At 41.9% G+C, this 20,420-nt stretch overlaps 1 protein-coding gene across 9 annotated transcripts in view; it reads left to right on the plus strand.

The window, feature by feature from the left end:
- The window catches only part of baiap2b (BAR/IMD domain containing adaptor protein 2b), an 85,402-nt gene that overhangs the window by 13,417 nt on the left and 51,565 nt on the right, over positions 1-20,420 (plus strand). For 8 of the 9 annotated variants that reach the window (XM_085170499.1, XM_085170497.1, XM_085170500.1 and 5 more), the window contains exons 2-3: positions 12,899-12,974; positions 19,025-19,111. In XM_085170499.1, coding sequence (XP_085026625.1) covers positions 12,899-12,974; positions 19,025-19,111 — 163 coding nt within the window. The remainder of the gene's footprint in view (positions 1-12,898; positions 12,975-19,024; positions 19,112-20,420) is intronic. The other variant, XM_085170501.1, reaches the window with a different exon arrangement.

A 20,420-nucleotide genomic window follows, 5' to 3' on the forward strand; every position in this document is an offset into this window, starting at 1 on the left:
CACACGGACAAACAAACAAACAAACAAGACTGAAACCATGGCTGCACTTTTCTCCATCCAACCCTTGAAAATGACAAAATACAGTGAATGCAGTAAGGTGTATTCTCTAACTGTACTGTTCTTTGTTAGTTTTACCCTTTGGGGGTGATATTTGTTGGTTTCTGTCTCCACAATCTGCTTAAGGGCTGCCTGCAGGCATCTGTACGAGCAGCATTCAATAACCTGAGCATTCCCTCCACACCATGCATGAACTGAGTCACCGGATCCAGAAAGAGATGAAAGACTGTCCCCCAGTTTTTCTTATTTAAATTGATGTGTTTGTGAAGATGTGAATTGTCCGATCAGTTCTCGTGTCTTCATAGTAAAAATTCCTAGACAAATGCAGATCTGATTTTGACACTAAAACAGTCCCTCTGTGTTGGGCAAAGCCCGGCTTCTGGTAATATTATCATGCAAATCCATTTATACCTGTCCGAGTAATCCTTCAGACAAACAGAGAAACAGACGAGCTGAACATCCTTGGAACAGGTAATAAGCGTCCAGGTGAAACACGCAGCTGAATTGGACCCAAGTTCTCATCATTTTTACTATTTCAGTTTGAACTTTCGCATTAGGAGCAAGTGGCCTTGAAATTGTTGTCTCCTCATTAAAGAGCGCTTGGCGTACTCCTGCTTATCTGATTTGTTCAAATGTTCACAAGAGACACTAAAGCACCTGAGGTGATGCCAGCATCCATTTTAATCAGATTCCTGCCGTTTGGAACGTTTCCACCGTGAGAATAAAGACCTCTCTGTGGTTATCGTGGGACTTTGTGATAAAGCACACACAAAAAACAGAACAGCCAGACGGAGACCTAATATGTGAACAAATACAATGACCATGGTACCTATGCTAAACATGTCATGTGGTGACCACAAACCCCCGTCTGTACCATGTGTGACCATGTTTCAACACCAGCTGACGCCATGAGAAACAGCAGTATATGAAGATAAGTCACGCTCATGTGCACACACGCACGGTAAAACCTGATGACAGGAGGTCACCTTGACATGTGACTGTAGTCAAATACACACCAGCGCCGCAAGAGCCCTCCCCATTTCCGTGGCAACCACATAGAGCAGATGACCTTTCCTGTGTGTGTTTAATCTGGTTACATTTTGTATCCCACCCAGACGGGAGAACAAAGTGGAAACTTTCCTTATCAACTGTCGACAGTTTGGTGTTTTTGTGGTCGTTATCCAGGAGCTTTCTCCTTCAGAAACACAGTTGAAACTTTTGTTTCAAGAAACAAAGGTTTTCTTTAAGATAATATTTTTATGAAACCAACCTGCGTACTCTTCCGTCTCTGCTTTAGTTGTGGTCGAAATATGATGTTAGTGCTATTTTCTTTGTAAGGTAGAATGGGTGGAAAAAGTCAAGGTCATTAAAATAACCAATAAAAAAACACTGCTTTTGCCAAAATGATGTTTTAAAATATTACAAATACATCAAGGAAAGTTCCCCCCCCCATAACTCCCAAGCTGCACATCAGATATGGACCTTTTTCTTTCTTCTTCAAAGGAAGGAAAGGATGAACACACCTTCTTAGATGGCTCTTTCTGACATCTGTAAAACTTTGACTGATACTTTGGTTTGCAGACACAGACATGATGGCTGAGTAGTTGTTTGTGTTATAATTAATTGAAGTTGGCTTGAAGTCCAACACCAAGCGCTTGCGCAGTTGATGCATTGTAGTGTAAACCCTGAGTAGGTCCATGCAGTCCCTCACACGCTGCAGAACGCAGCAGCCCTGCATCTATGACCTTACTCTGTTGGTCTCTACCCAGTTGAGGGTTGGATGATAGAAGCACCAGCTCAGCTTTCTTCATGCCAACAGTACAACACAATACCCACATTACTGCAGGTGCCAGTCCAGTCTGCTGGCCCATCTTGCAAACAGTTTTGTTTTTTTAAAGAACGATGAAGTTTTGGGGGTTCCTGATCAACCAACCAGAAGAAAGAACATCTATTTTCATTAAATACTAACAGTAAATAACTTGAGGTTGGTGGCTTTCACTCATTTATTTTTGCATTTTTTTTGTAGACTGTCTGTTTCGGTCTCCACCTGGTGCGTCCCCGCCTCTCCGTCCTCGTTGGGGTTGCCAGATCTCCTCTCGCTGGTTAATCTGTTTGGCAGCCAGCGCCACAGCAGGTTCTAATGGTGCCACATGGCTGTCTTGGCTTTACAGTAATTTACGCCACGACATGATATGAACCTGCTGCTGCTTATGTCGGCTCTGACTCACCCCACGTTCTCGTCTCCTGCCACCAAATGACACATGCTAACACACACATATAGACTGGCTTCTCTACACCATCGCTGATGAAGGCAGCTAGGTCACAATGTTCTTAACGCTGCTTGTTTTCTTTCCTTTGTTCTCTCAAGTGTTTCCCCATCCATATCTGGGTGGGAGGCATGTTTCAGTAGGTCTTTTGAAGTAGGTTCACTACCTAGATGTTCTTTTTTTAGAAGGTTTCTGTTTCTCTTCGTAGATTCTTTTCTCCTTTATTTATTTTGACCTTGTTCTGTTCTTCTCTTCTTTCTTTCCTGCTTTGTTGCCTTCCTTCCTCGAGTGATCAAAAGAAACAAAATCTTAACAAATTAAATAGATTTTAAAGCACGGACAGAGCTTTGGGTTGTTACCACCGAAATTAACTTGGGATAAGGACTCAAAGGTTTATGCATGTGTGTGTATGTAATTCTTCAGTATGTTTGAGTACACTTTAACTTGTCATGAACGCTGCAGTGTAACACCAGTTTTCCTTCACGCTGCCCCTTGTTCTGTTATTAATAGCTTGTATAACCTCTGCCTCTATTCCAAATCACTCATCTGTCGTGGGACGTGGTGTCCGTGCCCTGCGATGTTGCTCTGATGGATCTATTAACCTTGGCTTTGAGGGCTAGCTGCTACCTATTCAATCTCCTTCTCATCATACTAGCAATCCGTTATGGTCGTGGCAGCAGTAAGTAAAATATCAGTGGATTTAGGTTGTGTGTGTGGGATTTTTGGATAGATTTTTGGAAGGCTCAGAAAGAGAACAAAATAATCCATTTCAATAGAATTTGACAAACTTTAGAATTTAGAAGCTGTTTGAAAAACTGCGAAGGAGAACATTGAAGAACCTTTCCAGCTTACAAAGGCAGCTCTTTTCATTATCAGTTCAACATTTGTTATTTTCTTTCCTTTTAACTAACAGGGCCAGTGTCTCTCACAGGATGAAGCTGCAAATCACACCTTTCAAACAAGATGTTAAATTGAAAACAAGGTACGCCAAAAATCTCACTGTACCTGTGGCCAAGGTGGTGTTTACTACACACGTTTTGTTTCCAACTACACAAAAACAAAATAAAATAATAATGCAGGATTGGAAAAATCTTCTTAGCAGGGAAGCTGGAGCCAAAGATGCAGTGAAATCAGCTGACTTTGGTTTCAGGCTCATAGTTTATCACCAGCTGATCATTTCAGCAAGCTCAAAGTGGAAGACTCCTGATTCTGTGCTGTTTTCCTTTTATTTTAAATTACGTTTGCTCTTCAGCTTTTGAGGTAATGTCAGGTAAATATGCTTGGTCTCTCGTGGGCTCATTTTTGTGGTGGAGAAAAGCTAAACTGAGTCTCCAAAAACCACACTGGCTGTTTTGCAGTTTTCATCCCAACTCATACCAACATTTGATCTTGGTTTCTTTAAGCCAACATGTTTTTCTTGTGGTTACCAATTATTTTTACTGTCCTAACCACAACCGGAGCTTAATCATAAAGCTGTCAGGACAGAAAAGGCGATGCTTAGTTTGGCAGATAGACCCACACTCTGTTTAGTTATGAATGCCTGATGCGGCTCTCCGTCAAACCTCAGAGGATGAGATAAATGGATTAATTGTCAGGTGTTCACAAACTGCAAACAATACACACACACACACACACAAACACACGGAAAAAAACCTTAACAAAAACACTCACAGGCCCAAATCCTCATTTCCCTTGCAGAAATTGAAAACAGCCAGTCCTTCCTGCCAGCACAGTGCTCTGTGAACACACACACACACACACACACAGACACAGACACACAGACACACACAGGACCATTAAAGTGCTGCAAACAGAAGGTTGTTCCAGAGTTGTGCTTTTGCGCACGCACACAAACAGTCACACTCGGATGCTTCCAGGATGAACATCTGCCTCGCCGAGTGCTGGTGAGATGTGGGAGAAGATAAATATTTCACCGAACAGACCGATGACATGTCAGGGAGATGGATCGTACTGCTCTAAAGTCATGTGCGTAGTCTGTGTGAGACTGCATGAGGATGCTCACGCGCTTCCAGTACTCTGTCTGTCTATAGGATTGATAATTCATTTGATCTATTAATGCACGTTATTTCTCGTAGATGGTTGCTGTGCACTCGGCAAAGTTTCATTTTCTCTCTTTTTTACTAAATAATTACATGAACATTTGTTTATTTCTTAAATATGCCTCATGTTGCTACAGTTACTATCTCTGGGCCAGACTTTGCCCTCCCAAAGGTTAATTCCAATTTGCTCTTTAGACAGCGAATCATTTGCTTATCGTTTCTATCTTCACTCTGGGATCAGCGATGTGCTTCACGGTAGATTAGCTCCTCTTTGGCATTTAGTCTGCTCTTGTCACATTAAAAAAACTGCTGCCTCAGTGACACTCAAAGTCCATTAATGATTGATTAGAAACTCGTGATCTGAAGAGAGCAGAAATCAGAGTATCTTTGTCATCGCTTGTGTCTTGATGACAATTTTTCAACTTTTTCTTGAAGATATGCTTATAATTTCCCTCCAGATAACATTCACTTGTGTTCCCCCAAAGCTGCAACGTGATAAGACAATCCCTGTATTGTTGTGGAGGTTTGATGCTTAATTGGTAAGAGTGATTAGTGAGTCAATTAGAACACGTGACTGGAGCAAACGAGCAAAGTGAGACAAAGCAACGTTTGCTCTGTAATCCTTCTCATTTCCCATGCAGTCAGTTAAATATGGTCTTTCATTCAGTGGAATGCTAATCAGCCTCAGCTCCTGTTGCTGAAGGAACAATCTCGACTGATTGAGGGTGGATTAAGCAAGGACCGGGCAAATTAATGATCCTATTAGATTATCCCCTAAACCGCATGAGCATGTCGTGACCCGGGGAGACCCCCAGAATTATGGCATGTTTATTGCATTGATAATGATTGACTGTTTGGTGCTGGCTGAGAGTCTCTGCTCTTTACATTATTCACAGTTGTTACCTGGTTTGTGTGTGTGTGAAGGGCAAAGTTGTAGAACTCCGGCATGGACCCAACTGAACTTGGAAAATGTCAAGAACTTAAAATTGGTGGAGAATTGGTATTCAGTGAAGTATGCTGCTGTTCCTCTGCACAGATGTTTGACTTCAAGACTGCAGCCAGCAACTTTCATTAAAATGAAAAATGCGCCCAATGCAATACGCACAAAAAACGATTCGTGGAGTAAAATGCAACTAAAATATATAAAACTGAAGGTTTAGTTATTGGAACTCTCTCCCACTCAGTAGTCTCTTTTAAAAAAACAACTAAAAACTAGGGGTGCAACGATACACAAAATTCACGGTTTGGTTCGATACTTTGGTGTCACGGTTCGATACAAAAAAATGTTCATGCCTTTTTAATTTGTCATTTATTAAAATTATAAATATATATTTTAACTCAAAAGTACAGTTTTTAAATTTAATGTTGCTGAAACAACAAAGTAATAAAATAATAAATCTATCTGATGGAGAAATCACTCATCTTTGGAAAAGAGAATTTATTACAGAGAAATGTCTCTTTCCAAAATAAAAGCTATACTATACGCTTCTTCTGGGCTATATTCTCAGCAGCATATTAAACATATCAGGTCCCCATAAGGAGAATCATGTGCTAACGGCTGTCTAAATGACTCGGCTAAAGTTTGTAGCATGCTGCTTGTTGTTTTTGTCTGCTTCCACTTGTCTTTGCACGAGGATGATGTCGGAGTAAATGTGCAGTCATATTCGTTGTGTTCCCACTAGTGCTGTCAGCGTTAATCTGAAATGACGTTAACGCCACAACACGGCAAATCTCCGTTAACGAGCTACCGCGGATCGCCCCGTGCGTGGGGCTGGACGGTGTCAACACGTTAACGAGCTAACTGCGCTAATGCACTAGTTCCCACCAATGTAATTGAGCATTGCGTGGCACATCCAACATACTGTTTTACTTCAGGGTCATACGTCACATGAAGACCAAAATAGTTCCAAACGCCAGATCTGAATGAGGGTGGGGGAGGTTCAGTTTGCCATGTTGCAAGGAGCTTAACTTCTGTCTCGCTAGCTTGCCCTGCGCTCAGTGAATCTGCGTTCGACTACTCCGCCTAGGCTGCACTGTCGAGCGCAGATCCACTGAGCGCTCATGTGTACCGAACCGAAAGCACTGTATCGAACGGTTCGATATCGATACGAGTATTGTTGCACCCCTACTAAAAACATCTTTTTAGAATTGCATTTTGTTACCTTCTGTTTTTGTTTTATACTTTGTCATCCCGGTGTGAAGCACTTTAAGATCTTTTTATCTAGAAAGGTGCATGTAAATAAAATTTTACGTACTTACTTTATAATTAAACAATTAAATCAAGTAAATTTAATGTGACCAGATTCCATGGAGTTAATTTTCTACACTGTGCTTAAGTAACAACATTACATAAAACATTTAGGTGTAATCAGATTACTTAAAGTCAAGATTTCTAGCATATCTATTTGAGTGTATTCTGTTGTGTATAGAGGTTTTTGGTGGGTGTGCAGTTGAAGCCGGGGTGGTTGGATCAGGATGCTGAATTTCAGCATGTGAATCTGTCAATATCACTCAGACGCTCACTCTGGCAGAAAGGCACTTGGGTCATGTGGGCGACATAAATCTTGAATGAATTCAGACTTGACTGATATCACTGCTGAGAATCAGACCTGTGTTAGATTTTAGTGCCACATATATAAAAACATAAGCAAATAAAACATTCACTCACCTCTTTTCACTCTCTTTGTGGTCATACATCACTCTGCATTTAATCATTAGTTATTATGATGGCCCCGCCCCTCCCCGAGCCTGGTTCTGCCGGAGGTTTCTTCCTGTTAAAAGGGAGTTTTTCCTCCCCACTGTCGCCATAGTGATGCTCACAGGAGCTCATCTTGTTCTTCACCTTAAATTAAAAAGCGACTTGAGGCAACCGCTGTGATTTGGTGATATGTAAATAAAATTGAATTGAATTAAAACTGTGATTTGGATCTCACTTCCCTGTGTTTCGAATATAAGCTTAGATTTTGCTACCTTGAATCCACTGCATATAGACTTTCTTTGTCTACACTAAATAAATTCTCTTGTCAGTACTGACTTGTTTGCCTCATTAAGAGCATTTATGCTTAGATGTTGTACTATGTATTCTATTAATGCACAACATGTATCCCAAATATATACTAGTAATGGAAAGGAGGGGTGTTACTAGATTCTTCATTTTCCTCCAATATTCAGTATTTGAACATGTGATCTCCGTGAGGCTAAAGCTTGAGGTAGCTGCTTGGTTTCGGACAGTTTTTTAGCTCTTAAACAGCTCGCTTCAGACGAGAGAAACTGAGGGGCTGAAAATATATAAAATAATTTGAGCTTTTCCTTTGCAAGGTTCTGTTTGATTATTTCTCCATGCTCACAGTGAACACAGTGGTCACAATGACTGTTTAGTGTGCAGCTGAATGTGTCAGTAAGTAGCGCATATGAAACAGTAAAGGTATTTTAATAGGAAGCATCACATCAAGCATCAGGAATGCAACACATGAAGCTGGACCTGTCTGACAGCGATTACATAACGCAGCTCACAAACGCATACACAGACACACACTTCTTCACACAGTCGTTCCCCGTTCCTCGCTCTGTTTATTTAGACATGAGATCCAGGCCGCTTTCCATCATCTATTTATATTCTTTTGTTGATCGTTCCTTTCTTCCTGCCAACTGGTGGTACAGCCATGGTGATGATTACTGCTGCTAGGAGTGTTCCTGCGTACTGGGTTTGTTCAGCAGCCGACGCCTTGCATAACAGAAAATGCACCCAGAGATGGGAGAGAGGGGCAAGAGGGAATCTGGATATAATTAGGTTTGTTTTTGCCAGGAAAGCCACAAAGAAACGCCACCAATGGCCTTTTTTCTTTATGTGTGTGTGCGCGCACACAAAGCATTTATGACATCATATTGTAGCATTGCAGCAATGTCAGTATCCACAGCAGGGTGCTTCTGATCACATGCAAAACCAGTTTTGGACCCAGAACCTTGCAAAGCCGAAAATACTTTTATGCATTTAGTTTCAGTCCATTTCCCTGCATGTCCCACTCCTCTAACTCTTCCTTGGTGCCAAACTAAACCAACCTCATCTCATTTGTGCACCTTGAAGCTCATCTCGCTCACCGGGCAGTCAGCCTATTTTCCTTGCACCCCTGTGTCGTCCTGTCCTACTTCCCGCTTCCATTTCTTTGAAATCATGGAGAGGTTTGTGAACCAAGGTGACTATTCTGCGTCAGCCGGTGGGCATGAGCAGGCGTCCCGTGTAGCAGGCTGACTTGGAAAAAAAGGCATCCATCAAATTTAAACGTACCCTGCAGAATACTCATTATTCTGTCTGCTCTGTGCCTTTGTGCTTCTTCCTTCAGGCACTTTGAAAAGAACACAAGCATCCTTACTGCCTCAACTGAAGTCGTAAGCCAATATCAAACAGTGATATGCTCCTAAATTCACTGATTAAATACATGAAGACCGCTGTTCTCAGACTCTATTGGTCCTTGCACTCTACAAGACCAAGGTGCCCCGTGGTATCTGGCAAATGGATGTTTGCAGAGGACCTTTTCAGATGCTTCAAGCACACTAGAAACCCTGCAATATTTTCACGGACCGGCCTTTAAGGTGTCGTGGATAAATACAACAAAATAAAACTAGTACCGGTACTGAAAAAAAGAAGATTTATTCATAACACACGTGAAAAGACCCAGGAAAACCAAGTTAACGATAAAAACGATAACAAAATAACGCCGAAAACCGATAAAAACCCTGAAAACCATACATTTCAGACCTGAGCCTCAACTCTCACGGTCCGGTACCAAACGACTCACGGACTGGTACCGGTCCGAGGCCCGGGGGTTGGGGACCGCTGGTCTAAGGGGACCTATGTATACTCCAGGAAGTTTTTGCAGTTTGTAGTTCCTGCAGTGCTCACACGGAAAGTCTGGGACGCGTCCTTGAACGACTAGAGAACTACAAAAATGTTTCTACTATCTGAAAATACCAAAATTAGCGTGGGCCTTTTTGTATTTCACTAGCTGGGCCCACGTCCTCATTTTAGGTTTGACAGCGTTTTAGTAGGTAAAGGTGATGCTTTGACATGAATGGTTCGGGGAAGGCCTCGAAGGGGACTGGCGACGGCTCCCGGGCCTGGCAGATCCCCATGTACTGAATGAAGAAGTTAAAGAATTGAGATCATGGAGGGAGGGTGGGGCACGTAAACGAGAATGAACAGCTTGCAGAGCTGGGGGAACCTATATGGATGAGAACCGGAAGGCGCGTGTTTGGAGGCGTGGTCCTGCTCCTGAAATTCCGATACATAATCTCCAGTTATGATTTCCATTGAACACGCTGACTTTAGAAACTGTTTACTTAACTTCCAACAGGCTTTGATTGTTAAGACATGAGTGATGTTCTATTCACCTCATTAGTCAGTGTGCCATAACTGATTTACTTAGGCGCCTTTTGCACTTCCTAGGATTTGGATCATAGTCATGATGGCTTAGATTAAGGCTGTTTGTTCGATGCTGCTCATCCCTCACTCCCTTTACCTTCCCTCTGCTTCCATCCGTGCTGCCTCTCTGGCAAGTTTGAAAAGAAAGTTGCAGAGAGAACATTTCTGCTTTTTAAATTGCTGGCTTTGGCCGGAGATGCAGCGAGAGTGAAAGGGCAGCTTGGATTGAGGGGGAGGCTGAGTCACTGCAGAGACAGACAGTAAAACTCATTACACATTTGTTCTTGACTTTTTCTTCACTTCCTAACAAGGCCTCGGGCCTCTGTTTGTTTGTTCTCGTTGTGGATGCACTCCACTGCCTGTGCGCTGCTGACCAATGCTTGGCCATCTGTCATGAAGGAAGGAGATTTGGATTCATGCACTGTTTTATGTGTATCTGTTGGGGAGTAGTCTGAGCTGGATATTGGCAGTTTTTCCCTGTGCTTTAAGTCACAGCGTTGCTCATTTTTACTCATCGTATTACCAGCTCGTTGCAGTATTTTGCCAGTCTTCTCTATTATTGCAGCTCCAGCTGTGACGTTTTCTCTCTGCTGCCAATCTCCCAGAGCAGCGTGTTATGTTGCTGAATGTTTCACAGGCAATAATCAGCAAAAAACACGCGATCTGTCTTCACCCACTTTGCTGTTCTTGATGTTTGACTTAATCTCCCCCACTCTGTTTAGCAGATATCTACAGAATTTGACTTTTCGGAATTGCCTGTTCTGTTTAATGCTTCACTGAATAAAAAATGAAGTGCTGTACAAGACATATAAGCAAAGATTGGGGTGCTTAGTTTCAGTGTTAGTGTTCTCTGTATTTTGTGTTAATGATGGAAAAAGCGATTTGTAATGTGAGAGTTATCACCTTGCCCCGCAGCGCCTCAGAGCTGCGAAGCGTTAAGCAATTTTACTGTTCTGCTTCACTATCACCGCTCTCATCAATCTCATTTCCAGCAGCAGGCAACTTGTTCCAGCTAAAGAAGCTTTGGTAAACCCTCCGTTCCGTATGTGATCAGGATGATTAACGCGGAACACAAAGAGCAGCTAAAGTACTGGACGTTAACCTCTTAATATCCAACACTGACCCTCTAGGGTTTTGGGTTCGGTTAACGGCCACTACTGTTTTCATTTGTTTGCTTGGAAACATTGTTAATGTGTGAGACTTCATTTAGGAGTTAACATCTTCTAACTTGTGAAAGTTTTCCTATTTGGTATGTGGCTAAATAAAAGCCAACCCTAACCCTAGGAGAGTTGACACCGTAGATTTTAGCAGGTTAAACTGAAAGTTTGCCATGAGTGAGTAAATATTTGAGTATTTGACAAGTGGAAAAAAATGTTGCTGGGTGTATAAGACACCATAAGGAATCATTTGTTTTTATTTATTTAATTTTAGCAAACTTTCTTTGTAGTTTTAATAAATATTTTATTTGAAAAAGTATTATTGATGTCTAGGTCGACTATTAAAATCGTCGACGACTGATTTAATAGTCGACGCTCGTTTGAAGCTTTGTAAGATCCCAAAAGACGCAGGAATAAGTAGTAGGATTTAAGAGTGTAATAACGGACTGAAACAGAAGATGGCAGCACTGCATGTACAAGGATGCCAGCTGCCGTTAAACCCCGAAGAAGAAGAAGCTGTGTCCCAGAATTCATAGCACAGCCCAGCTCAGTTTACAACAATGGCGGCAGCTAGTTAGTTTTAATATTATTCTTTCTGGGTCACAAAATAAACGTTTAACAAATTTTTAGGCGAGAATGTAGCTGTGTAAACCTCAAATATCTGCTCAGTTTATCAAGACACCACATATTTTCAAAAGCGCTCCGACGTTTTCGGAGACGTCTGTTACCCACTAGCTCGATAGCTAGCCGGGGGCTAGGCTCACTAGAGCCGTGAGAACACCGCGGTCTTTCGCTACTCAGGTTAAACATGATATATAAGTCACTTAGATAACTTGAAAATGTTATTGTTTGGCTTTTTTTTAGTATTTTATTTGTTCCTGAGTAAATCGGTTTGGCTGAGATTAAAGTTATAATTTTTACACAGCTGAATAAACATCAAGCAGACAGCTGATTATCAGAAGTGTGAGATGCTGGAGAATTTACTCCGGTGTCCTGTTATATTTTAGATAGCAAGGAGTTTATTAAACTTCACCGAAACAATCTGCAAATTTCATTACAATTTAATAAACTATCATCTTGTCTTTATTTTTAGTTAGAACATACCTTAAACACTTAAAGCTGTACGCTAATGATAGTTATATTAGAGCAGATGCTGCTGGTGCAATAAGCTGTACTTTTACGTCCAATCGATACATGATCTGATTAGTTGACTAATTGCAAAAATAATCGGTGACTAGTCGACTATCAAAATAATCGTTTGTGGCAGCCCTATTGATGTCCTGCAAGCTATAGATGGTATAAGCTTGTTTAATTTCACTTCCGCTATGTATGAGTGGGGCTTTTTGGGTCCAACGATGATCGTCTTGATTTAATTTGTCTGAACTTCTGGTACTGACCTCTGAGACTCGATGACCGCTGGTGAAAAGGCCAATTTTGTGCTATTTTTGGCCACAAAAGCAATTAGCAGGAGCAGTGTGCCAGAGTTCAGGTGTTAGGGAGACAGAGGGAAATGGCACTGGGTCCAGGTCTGCTGCTGAGCTGAAGGATTCAGCGGCCAAAACCAGGTTTTATTTTTAATTCGTACAGCAGGGGAGCTGAGGGGAAAAAGCACCGCACAAACATACAAATATAAGCCCTCCCTCAGTGACTCTTTCCCTCTATTTCATCCAACCATCCTCATCGTCAGGCTCGGAGTCTTGAAATGAATCCTCTGCTCTCCTTTCCTCGTGGTTGGCTCAGTTGACTCTGTCTACGACTGTGTGTGTGTGTGTGTGTGTGTGTGTGTGTGTGTGTGTGTGTGTGTGTGTGTGTGTGTGTGTGTGCTCATGCCCCAGTAAAGAGCAGAGCTCTGTCACTGTAGCTCATGTCGGTGTTTGTATCGTATCTTTCCTGCTTCTAACCAAACATACCTTCTCTTTTTTCTCTCATCTTTTCCAGTCCATCATGGAGCAGTTTAACCCGTGCTTACGGAACTTCATAGCCATGGCAAAAAGCTATGAGAAGGCGCTCACCAGTGAGTACACCAACCATTTCTTGTTTACCGTCTGTCTTCGTCGTTCTCTTGTTCCTCCAGTCGTCCAGGCAGAGGGCCAGCTCACCCGACACTTGGCGCTGCTTCTGTATCGTCTTGATTTACCTCGAGACTGGTTAGCTTTAGGGTGACGATGGCTCAGATATTCACGTTAAGAGCGTTATTGATGCCAAGCTTACGATCCCCATCAGAAGCTTTGAAACTACACACACTAGTTTGTGCCTCGATCTTATTCAGACGTCCGGTATTGTGCTGTGATGTCCTGTGATTGTTCCGCTGTGATGTCTTCCTCCTTTCTGTCCACCAGCAGTTCCTCTCGTCATTCTCATTAACGTCTGTCTCTACCTTTTTATCCTTTGTCGTTGCTTTTTGAGGTTTGAATCGGTGTGTTTGTGTGTGATTGTGTGTGCGTGGGGGCAAAGAGTAGGGAGGTGAGGTATACAGTCAGTCAAGGTCAAAGACAAAACACAGGAACTATCCGGAGGGAGCTAAGTGGAGCATTAGCCAACGCAAAGTGGAACAGGGAGAGTCGTGAGAATAACGGTACCTCTACCCCATGAGGCCCAAGAAATGAGAACGAGCAGAGCCGGTATTCAGGACAAGACAGGATAAAAAAATGTTTGATAAAAGGAGAAGGTAGAAGGAAAAGACTGCGAGTTCACAAAAACAGAAATTCCAAAATTCTCAGCAGTTATTGGAATCCTGGAGCATGTCCGGTGGCTTATTCTTTAACTTCACAAACTCTGATTAATTAAAGCTACGCAGTCAGCATGGATAACGTGATTTCATGCCTCTGGGTCAGGCCGATAATGCTTGTCCTGATGCCTTGTACAGTATATGTATTTAGATAACACGCCTCCAACCATGTCGAGCTCATTTATTGATAAGAAAACCTTCCAGCTCTGCTCTTAGATGTCACTCTGTGGAGGGAGGAGGATGAGGAGGAGGAAGAGGAGGTTATCGCCGTCGTATCATATATTCGGTGATGGTGCAGACTTGCTTGGTATGCTGTGTGCGGTTTCGAACCGGGCTCTCCTTTGTGTGCTCGGAGAGGAAATGCAGGGAAGACTCGGCAGCCTGCAAGAACAATAAAGAAGGCCTCACTCTCGTCTGATAGATAAGGCTAAAAATAGCCCTGCGACTCTCTGAGTGGGGATTACACTTCATCAATGCCAAGCAGCGGCACAGAGGCAGAGTTTAGAGTGGGGCTGGGCACCCAGCAAGCATCTATTGTCATAGGAAAAATGCCAGTGCAGCCCCTCCTCGTACTAGAACTGGGGCGGCAGCTTGACATCCCAGCGGACTGAGAGGACCAGAGTGATGCAGGAAGGAGCCTGCTTTCTGGGCTCGATGAGCACAGTGTGGTTTGGGATGTAGCGCTCAGCCAAATTCTCTCTTTATTAAAATCTTAATTGCAGCGTGGTGCAGGGCTGCAGCAGAAACGTGGGAGCTGTGCGGCTGGAACATGCTGTGCTTGTGCAGAAAGAGGAGAACACATGTGGAATCAAATAGAAGGAAGATGTCAAAACTGAGACGGAGATTTCTGTCTTGTTTGGTGACATCACTGAAAAATCGTTGGTCTCAGTGGAAGCTTACAAGAGTACAAAGATGTGTCTACTGATGGCTCTGTGATTTAGTAACCTTTTCTTCAAAAGCAGTCAATTAAAAACGAGTAACTTTAGTTTATCGTTAATCTGCTTGTTTGGTTCAGTTGCCATGAAACAGGAGATTATTTGAAGCTGTAATCAGGAGCTGTCTTTTTCCAAATTTAGCCCGTTTATAAACGAGACGTTCGGGTTTTGAGCTGAATCAGATTTGTCTGCTTTCTGTGGAGGAATGTGAGAGGAGGCTTGATTGGGGTTGTGGAAAGCTTGATTTTGAAATTGATGACATCAACACGAGTCACGTGTCACCAACCTCAGCTGATTTAAACCTTGTTTATGTTTCATCTGCTCTGCTCTGTATTGGCTTTATATCACTGTTCTAATCCTCTTTACAGGCAGGTCCTTTTCCTCGTCCTCTGCCTTCTTCTTCTTCTTCTCTTCTTTTCCTCTCCTGCTTCTGTGCCTCTCTGTCACTTTCCAGCTGACAGACAAGCAAAGCATTCCCTGGAGCTAATCCGGCTTCACCTGGACCTGCTCTCCTCCCGGCTGAGATTTCTCTGCACATCGATTAAATTAGCCTTGCTCACCCAGCCATCTTAGCCTTACCTCCATCCCCTTGCTTTCCCATCCACTCATATCCTACCTAAGCTTAACTCAAGCCAGGCTTCAGAGAAGCCGGAAAAGGGTCTTGGCCTGTCACTGTCATAGCTTACGGAGGAGGGTTGCGCTGCTGTGTAAAGACTTTTGTGGCTTTTTATTCCTGGTTTTCATAAAAGAGTCCTCACAAAATCGTCTTAGTGGAGAAATGAAATTGTTAAGTGCTTGTGCAGACTGAGAAGCCAGACGCTGTCTTAATTTACAGAACAATAACTTGCATAGCTCAGTGTCTCCGCGGACTTCTAGATGTGAATAGATTTTCATTGTTTTCCATGCGGGGATGTGAATACTTGTCATTTTCCTGCTCTCTCTGTGGGATTCTGCATGAACCTTCTCTGGCAGTTCAAAACACACTCATCAACATGACGGCCCTGTAATAAACTCGCTCATCCATATGTATATCCCGACTGGGCATGTGTCCTCTGTCATCATGACTTTCACTCCCCGTGTAGCTGACCCCTGACCTGCTTTAATTCACCGTCACCGCTGCCTGAGGCTGTCTCGCCCTCATTTCTAAGCCGCGAGTCACCGCCGCGTCTCGGCTCGTGTCCCCGGCTTCTGTGGCGATACGCCGCAGAGAATAATGGTTGACAGTATTTGAATTGTAGAGTGCTTACACATCACCGCTGTGAAAGGGTTTGTCAGCATATTATTATGTACGGGGTTGTAAAGATGTGAGGTGCCATTAGGATTTTAAAGCTTTAGTTCATCCAAATTACGAGAATACTTATTTTTTCTGCTTATGCCACGCAAATCGTTTTTATTGTCTGTCGTAATGTAAATTTCAAGTGCATCAAATGGCACATATTCAAAAAAGCAAACATATTGTTCACCTACTTGGTGTTTTTACTCATATTTCAGAACCTCTACATCATCTGTGTTTAATTTAGTCCAAAATCTGAGGGTCCAGGTTCATAACTAATTTAATTAGACTAAAACATTTATAACCTGTATATGAAGGACAAACTTGGAGTTTTAAACCACCAAAAGTAATTTAACTCAATCAGCAAGTTTATTAAACTAGAGAAGAAACATTACTCTGCTGGTCTAGATTAAATTAGATGAGATTAGATTAGATTAGTCCTTATTGTTTCTGTTGGGAGAAATTTGTCTTGGACAAGCGAGCGCGACGCGTCACATAAAATCATAACTTCACACACTGATAATAAGTTTGGTGCCTCATACCTTTATCAAGACAACGAGGAAATCAGATTAATCTCAAGCAGCTGCATATAAGTCACAAGTTACAAGAGCTTTCTTTTTTCCATTTGTAGTTCGTTACAGCATTATTGAGCAGATTCAAACAGGTTTTGGATCCATAAGGGTAAACAATGTTTAAAATGCCCTCACGTTATTCGTATTACATGAAACTGAACAACAACAAAAAACCCAATACAAATATTCATATTTTATATTTTTCCTGTTTCATTTCTGCTCATTGTATTTCCACTTCTCCAACACAGCTGGTATAGTTTCATAATTATTATTTTTTAAATATACAGAATGACCTACTGCATAAAAAGGACAGATTTTAGGCTGAGTTTTCCTCCTCCACTCATCTGTATCACACTCACAACCCACGAATAAACGATAAAATAAAAATTTCAACACAATAGACACAGTCATCATCAGTTTCAAAGAATGGAATAAGATCCTTCTCACGATGGTTCCTGGAGCTGAGAGGCTTTTCTCACTGAGCCTAGACCAGGGGTGGCCAACTCCAGGCGTCGAGAGCCCCTTTATCCAACCCAGCTGATATAATGGCTAAATAACCTCCTCAACATGTCTTGAAGTTCTGCAGAGGCCTCGTAATGAACTAGTCATTTGATTCAGGTGTGTTGACCCTGGGTGAGATCTAAAACCTGCAGGACACCGGCCCTCGAGGCCTGGAGTTGGCCACTCCTGGCCTAGACTAACTCATGTGACCCTGGCTGAGTGATTAACCAAGGGACAGATCTTCAAAGTCTTCATCACTACAATGTTGTGCAGCCAGAGACTAAATATCACCAGACTCTGATAAACTAGAGGAGTTTAAATGGGAGGTGATATTTCACCTGAATGTGATGCAGGTCTATAACTGATGACAAGTCAGGGTAACCGATGGATGGTTTAGTTTTGGAACTGTATCCAGAAAAAAGATCAAATAATCAAAAGTAGCAGACATAAAAATGATTCTGTGATCTCTCCATACCAAAACCCCGAGCTCTTTCTCCTCCCCTCAGTTCCTGCTCTCTCCGTCACGCTCTGTGTGTGCTTTTGCGCGTCACATGACTCTATTTCCTCTATTTTCTGAGTGCTGCCTACTCCAATCAGAGATTGTATCAGATGATGATGATTAAAAACTTATAAATCGAAAATTTAGATCAGTAAAATGCAGGATTTGTCGGGTTGTCGGTTTACGTCAATGTGATGTCTACTTGAAAACGGCATTGTTTTCACATTTTAAACATAGGGTTACTGTATGATGTGAGAAAACTAAGAAAACAAACTCATCGTCAATATATAGCCTAGAATAGAAAAACCTTTTTTCCCTTTATGACCTTAAAAAGAACCTTTGTGCAACTTACAGCAAAATTACTTTTTTTAAGCATTAAAATGTTTCTCCTGGTAAATTATAAAAGAGGAAATAATAATAAACGAGGTAAATAGTAGAGGTGGGAATCACCATACAACTCACGAGACGATATTATTGCAATTTTTAAAAATATTTTGCGATATTCAGATTCTGTACATAAAGGTAAACTTTATCAATATTCATTTTCTCTAATATCAAAGTCTCACACTCAGTCTTTCTCTCATTTCAGTTTGATTGTTGACAAACTGAACGGTTTGTATTACAGTCTAGTCCAACTTAACTGAATCAACCATCTGGTACAATTATAGCTATTCTGAACTATGCAGTTTATGAAAACTATGCAGCCCCTTCAGCAACTGAAGAATTTGAAAGTAAATTAAAACAAAATATAATTTTACATTAAATAAAAAAGTTTTAAACTTAATTAAAATAAAACATGTCTTAAATTAAAATAAGTAAACTGTCATGTTTATTAAACACATTTGGACAGTGAAGGAATGTCAGGATTCTTGCTCAGAAAAAGGATCAACATGCTCTGAAGTCAGAGCACAAAAACCTTTTTGTAACAAAATATCGATTTCTGCTGTCCCTGTATCCATACATTATTAGCAAACAAAATATCACCATGCTACACAGTATCCATTTTTTCCCCCACCCCTAGTAAATAGGAAATAAAAAAGTCAATTAAGAAGAAGAGAGTCGGTTGGTTTCAAAATGCCCACATTTCAAATTTGGAAATTTACTCAGTGATTCTGCTGAATATAGGAAACCTGTTACCTGGATGGTATTCACTTTGCAAGAAAACATTTAATTACATTTTCTCTGTTGACCCAGAATCTGACCAAAAAAGAAATCCTTTAAAACGATTAGAACAGGGAAGATGAACAAATAAAATGTTTGTTTTAATTTTCCTGTAATTTGGATAAACTAATCCTTTAAAATCGATTCTTCCAAAGTAGTTTGCGGTGAAAGGTTTTGCTTTGCTTTTTAACCCGGCAGTCTTGAGATTTCTGTTTCCTGTAGTTGCCTCCATAGAGCTTTTTCTTTTCCCGCCTGGTCTCCATTTCCGCCTGTCGATCTCCCAGCCTTACCTCTCTGGGGGAGGGGAGGGTTGTAGGGGATGGTTGCAGAGCTGAAGAAGACATCATTTCAACTCCGCACCCTTGATCTGATGCCCAATGCTTCCATGTTTCCAGGTGTCACATACGCTGCAAAGGGCTACTTCGACGCTCTGGTGCGGATGGGCGAGATGGCCAGCGAAAGTCAAGGCTCTAAGGATGTTGGTGAGTCCTTGTAGTGGCAGTAGCACCCTTGATGGGGTACAGGGGGGTTACACAAGCAGATGGTGGATGGGATCGTGCTGTAGGGCAGAAGCAGCTGATGACCAACCTGAAATTGGACACACACACCCAAACACACACTCACAGATGTTTTTGCAGCACTTAAGTGCTTCAGATCGTTGTGTAAATCTTAAAGATGAGCCTCAGCCTGTCTTTTCCTGCACTTCAGAGCTTATTTGATACATTATCACCTCCAATTCATACAGTGAAACACATTCTGGTTCAAGAAGAATTAATTCTGCATGATTGTCACAGTTTGCCCATTTGGTTAATCCCTTGTTTCCTCACATTCCGGAAAGATAACGGCTTTCCAGTCGCTTTTTTATTGCACCGCTGTGAGCAAGTAATAAATTTACAAATTTGTTTGGCATTTGGTATTCACAAGAGCGCACATGGCGAGGTGGATTTGCTTTCTATTCATAATAAGCCCTCAATATATTTACAGTGCTAATGAAAAATCGTCCTGTTTTGAATGGCGCTTCCAGCAAGTTGTCAGGATAAAAAATTCCCAGCTCCCTTTGCTCTCACGCAGCGTGTCGTCTGGTTTCGGTTGGATCAGCTCTGGTTCTGTTTGCTATAGTGATAACTGGTGTTGATGAGAACTAGCTGATAGCTGTTGTATGAAGCAGGACAGCACTGTTATAACTGTAGACCAGGTCACATGCCGGGGCGTGTGCAGAGTCTTTGTTAGTCCGGGATTGTGGAGGCTTCTTCTTTCCTTCACCTTGATGGGATGTAAGATAGCAGGCGTGTCCTGAATCAGCAGAGGAGAAAGAAAGGATGGAGAGATGGTTAGAGGAGTGTGAAACAGACATATCTGAGGCGACTGAGGAGGATATAAAAGCTGCATCCATTATTCATGTGAGGACCTTTTTTGGGGGCTTCCTCGCATTTCTTCTGGAGCTTTTCGCTTTTCCTCCCTTTCTCTCTTTGAGCAAACACCGGGTAGAGCTCCAATATGAAAAGCTCTTTTCTTTATCTATTCGGTTTCGCCTCCATGATTTTTTTATGTAGTTTGAATCATTTTCATATCACACTGTTTTAGGGTTGAATGTTTAAACATCCAAGCCGGTGACTAACTTTAAATCTAAATCATTAAAGCCACTTAAAAGTAGGAGGAAAGGCCTTTGCACACCAAGACTGTTTTCATCATGACTAAATATTTCTCCCAAAATCTCCATCACAGTGTTTTGCAACTGTTCGTAGGATTCACTTATTGTGTATATATGCAAATATGCACTACACATGAATG

This window comes from Neolamprologus multifasciatus, chromosome 8 (genome assembly GCF_963576455.1).
Source record: "Neolamprologus multifasciatus chromosome 8, fNeoMul1.2, whole genome shotgun sequence".
In the NCBI taxonomy this organism is placed as follows: Eukaryota; Metazoa; Chordata; class Actinopteri; order Cichliformes; family Cichlidae; genus Neolamprologus; species Neolamprologus multifasciatus.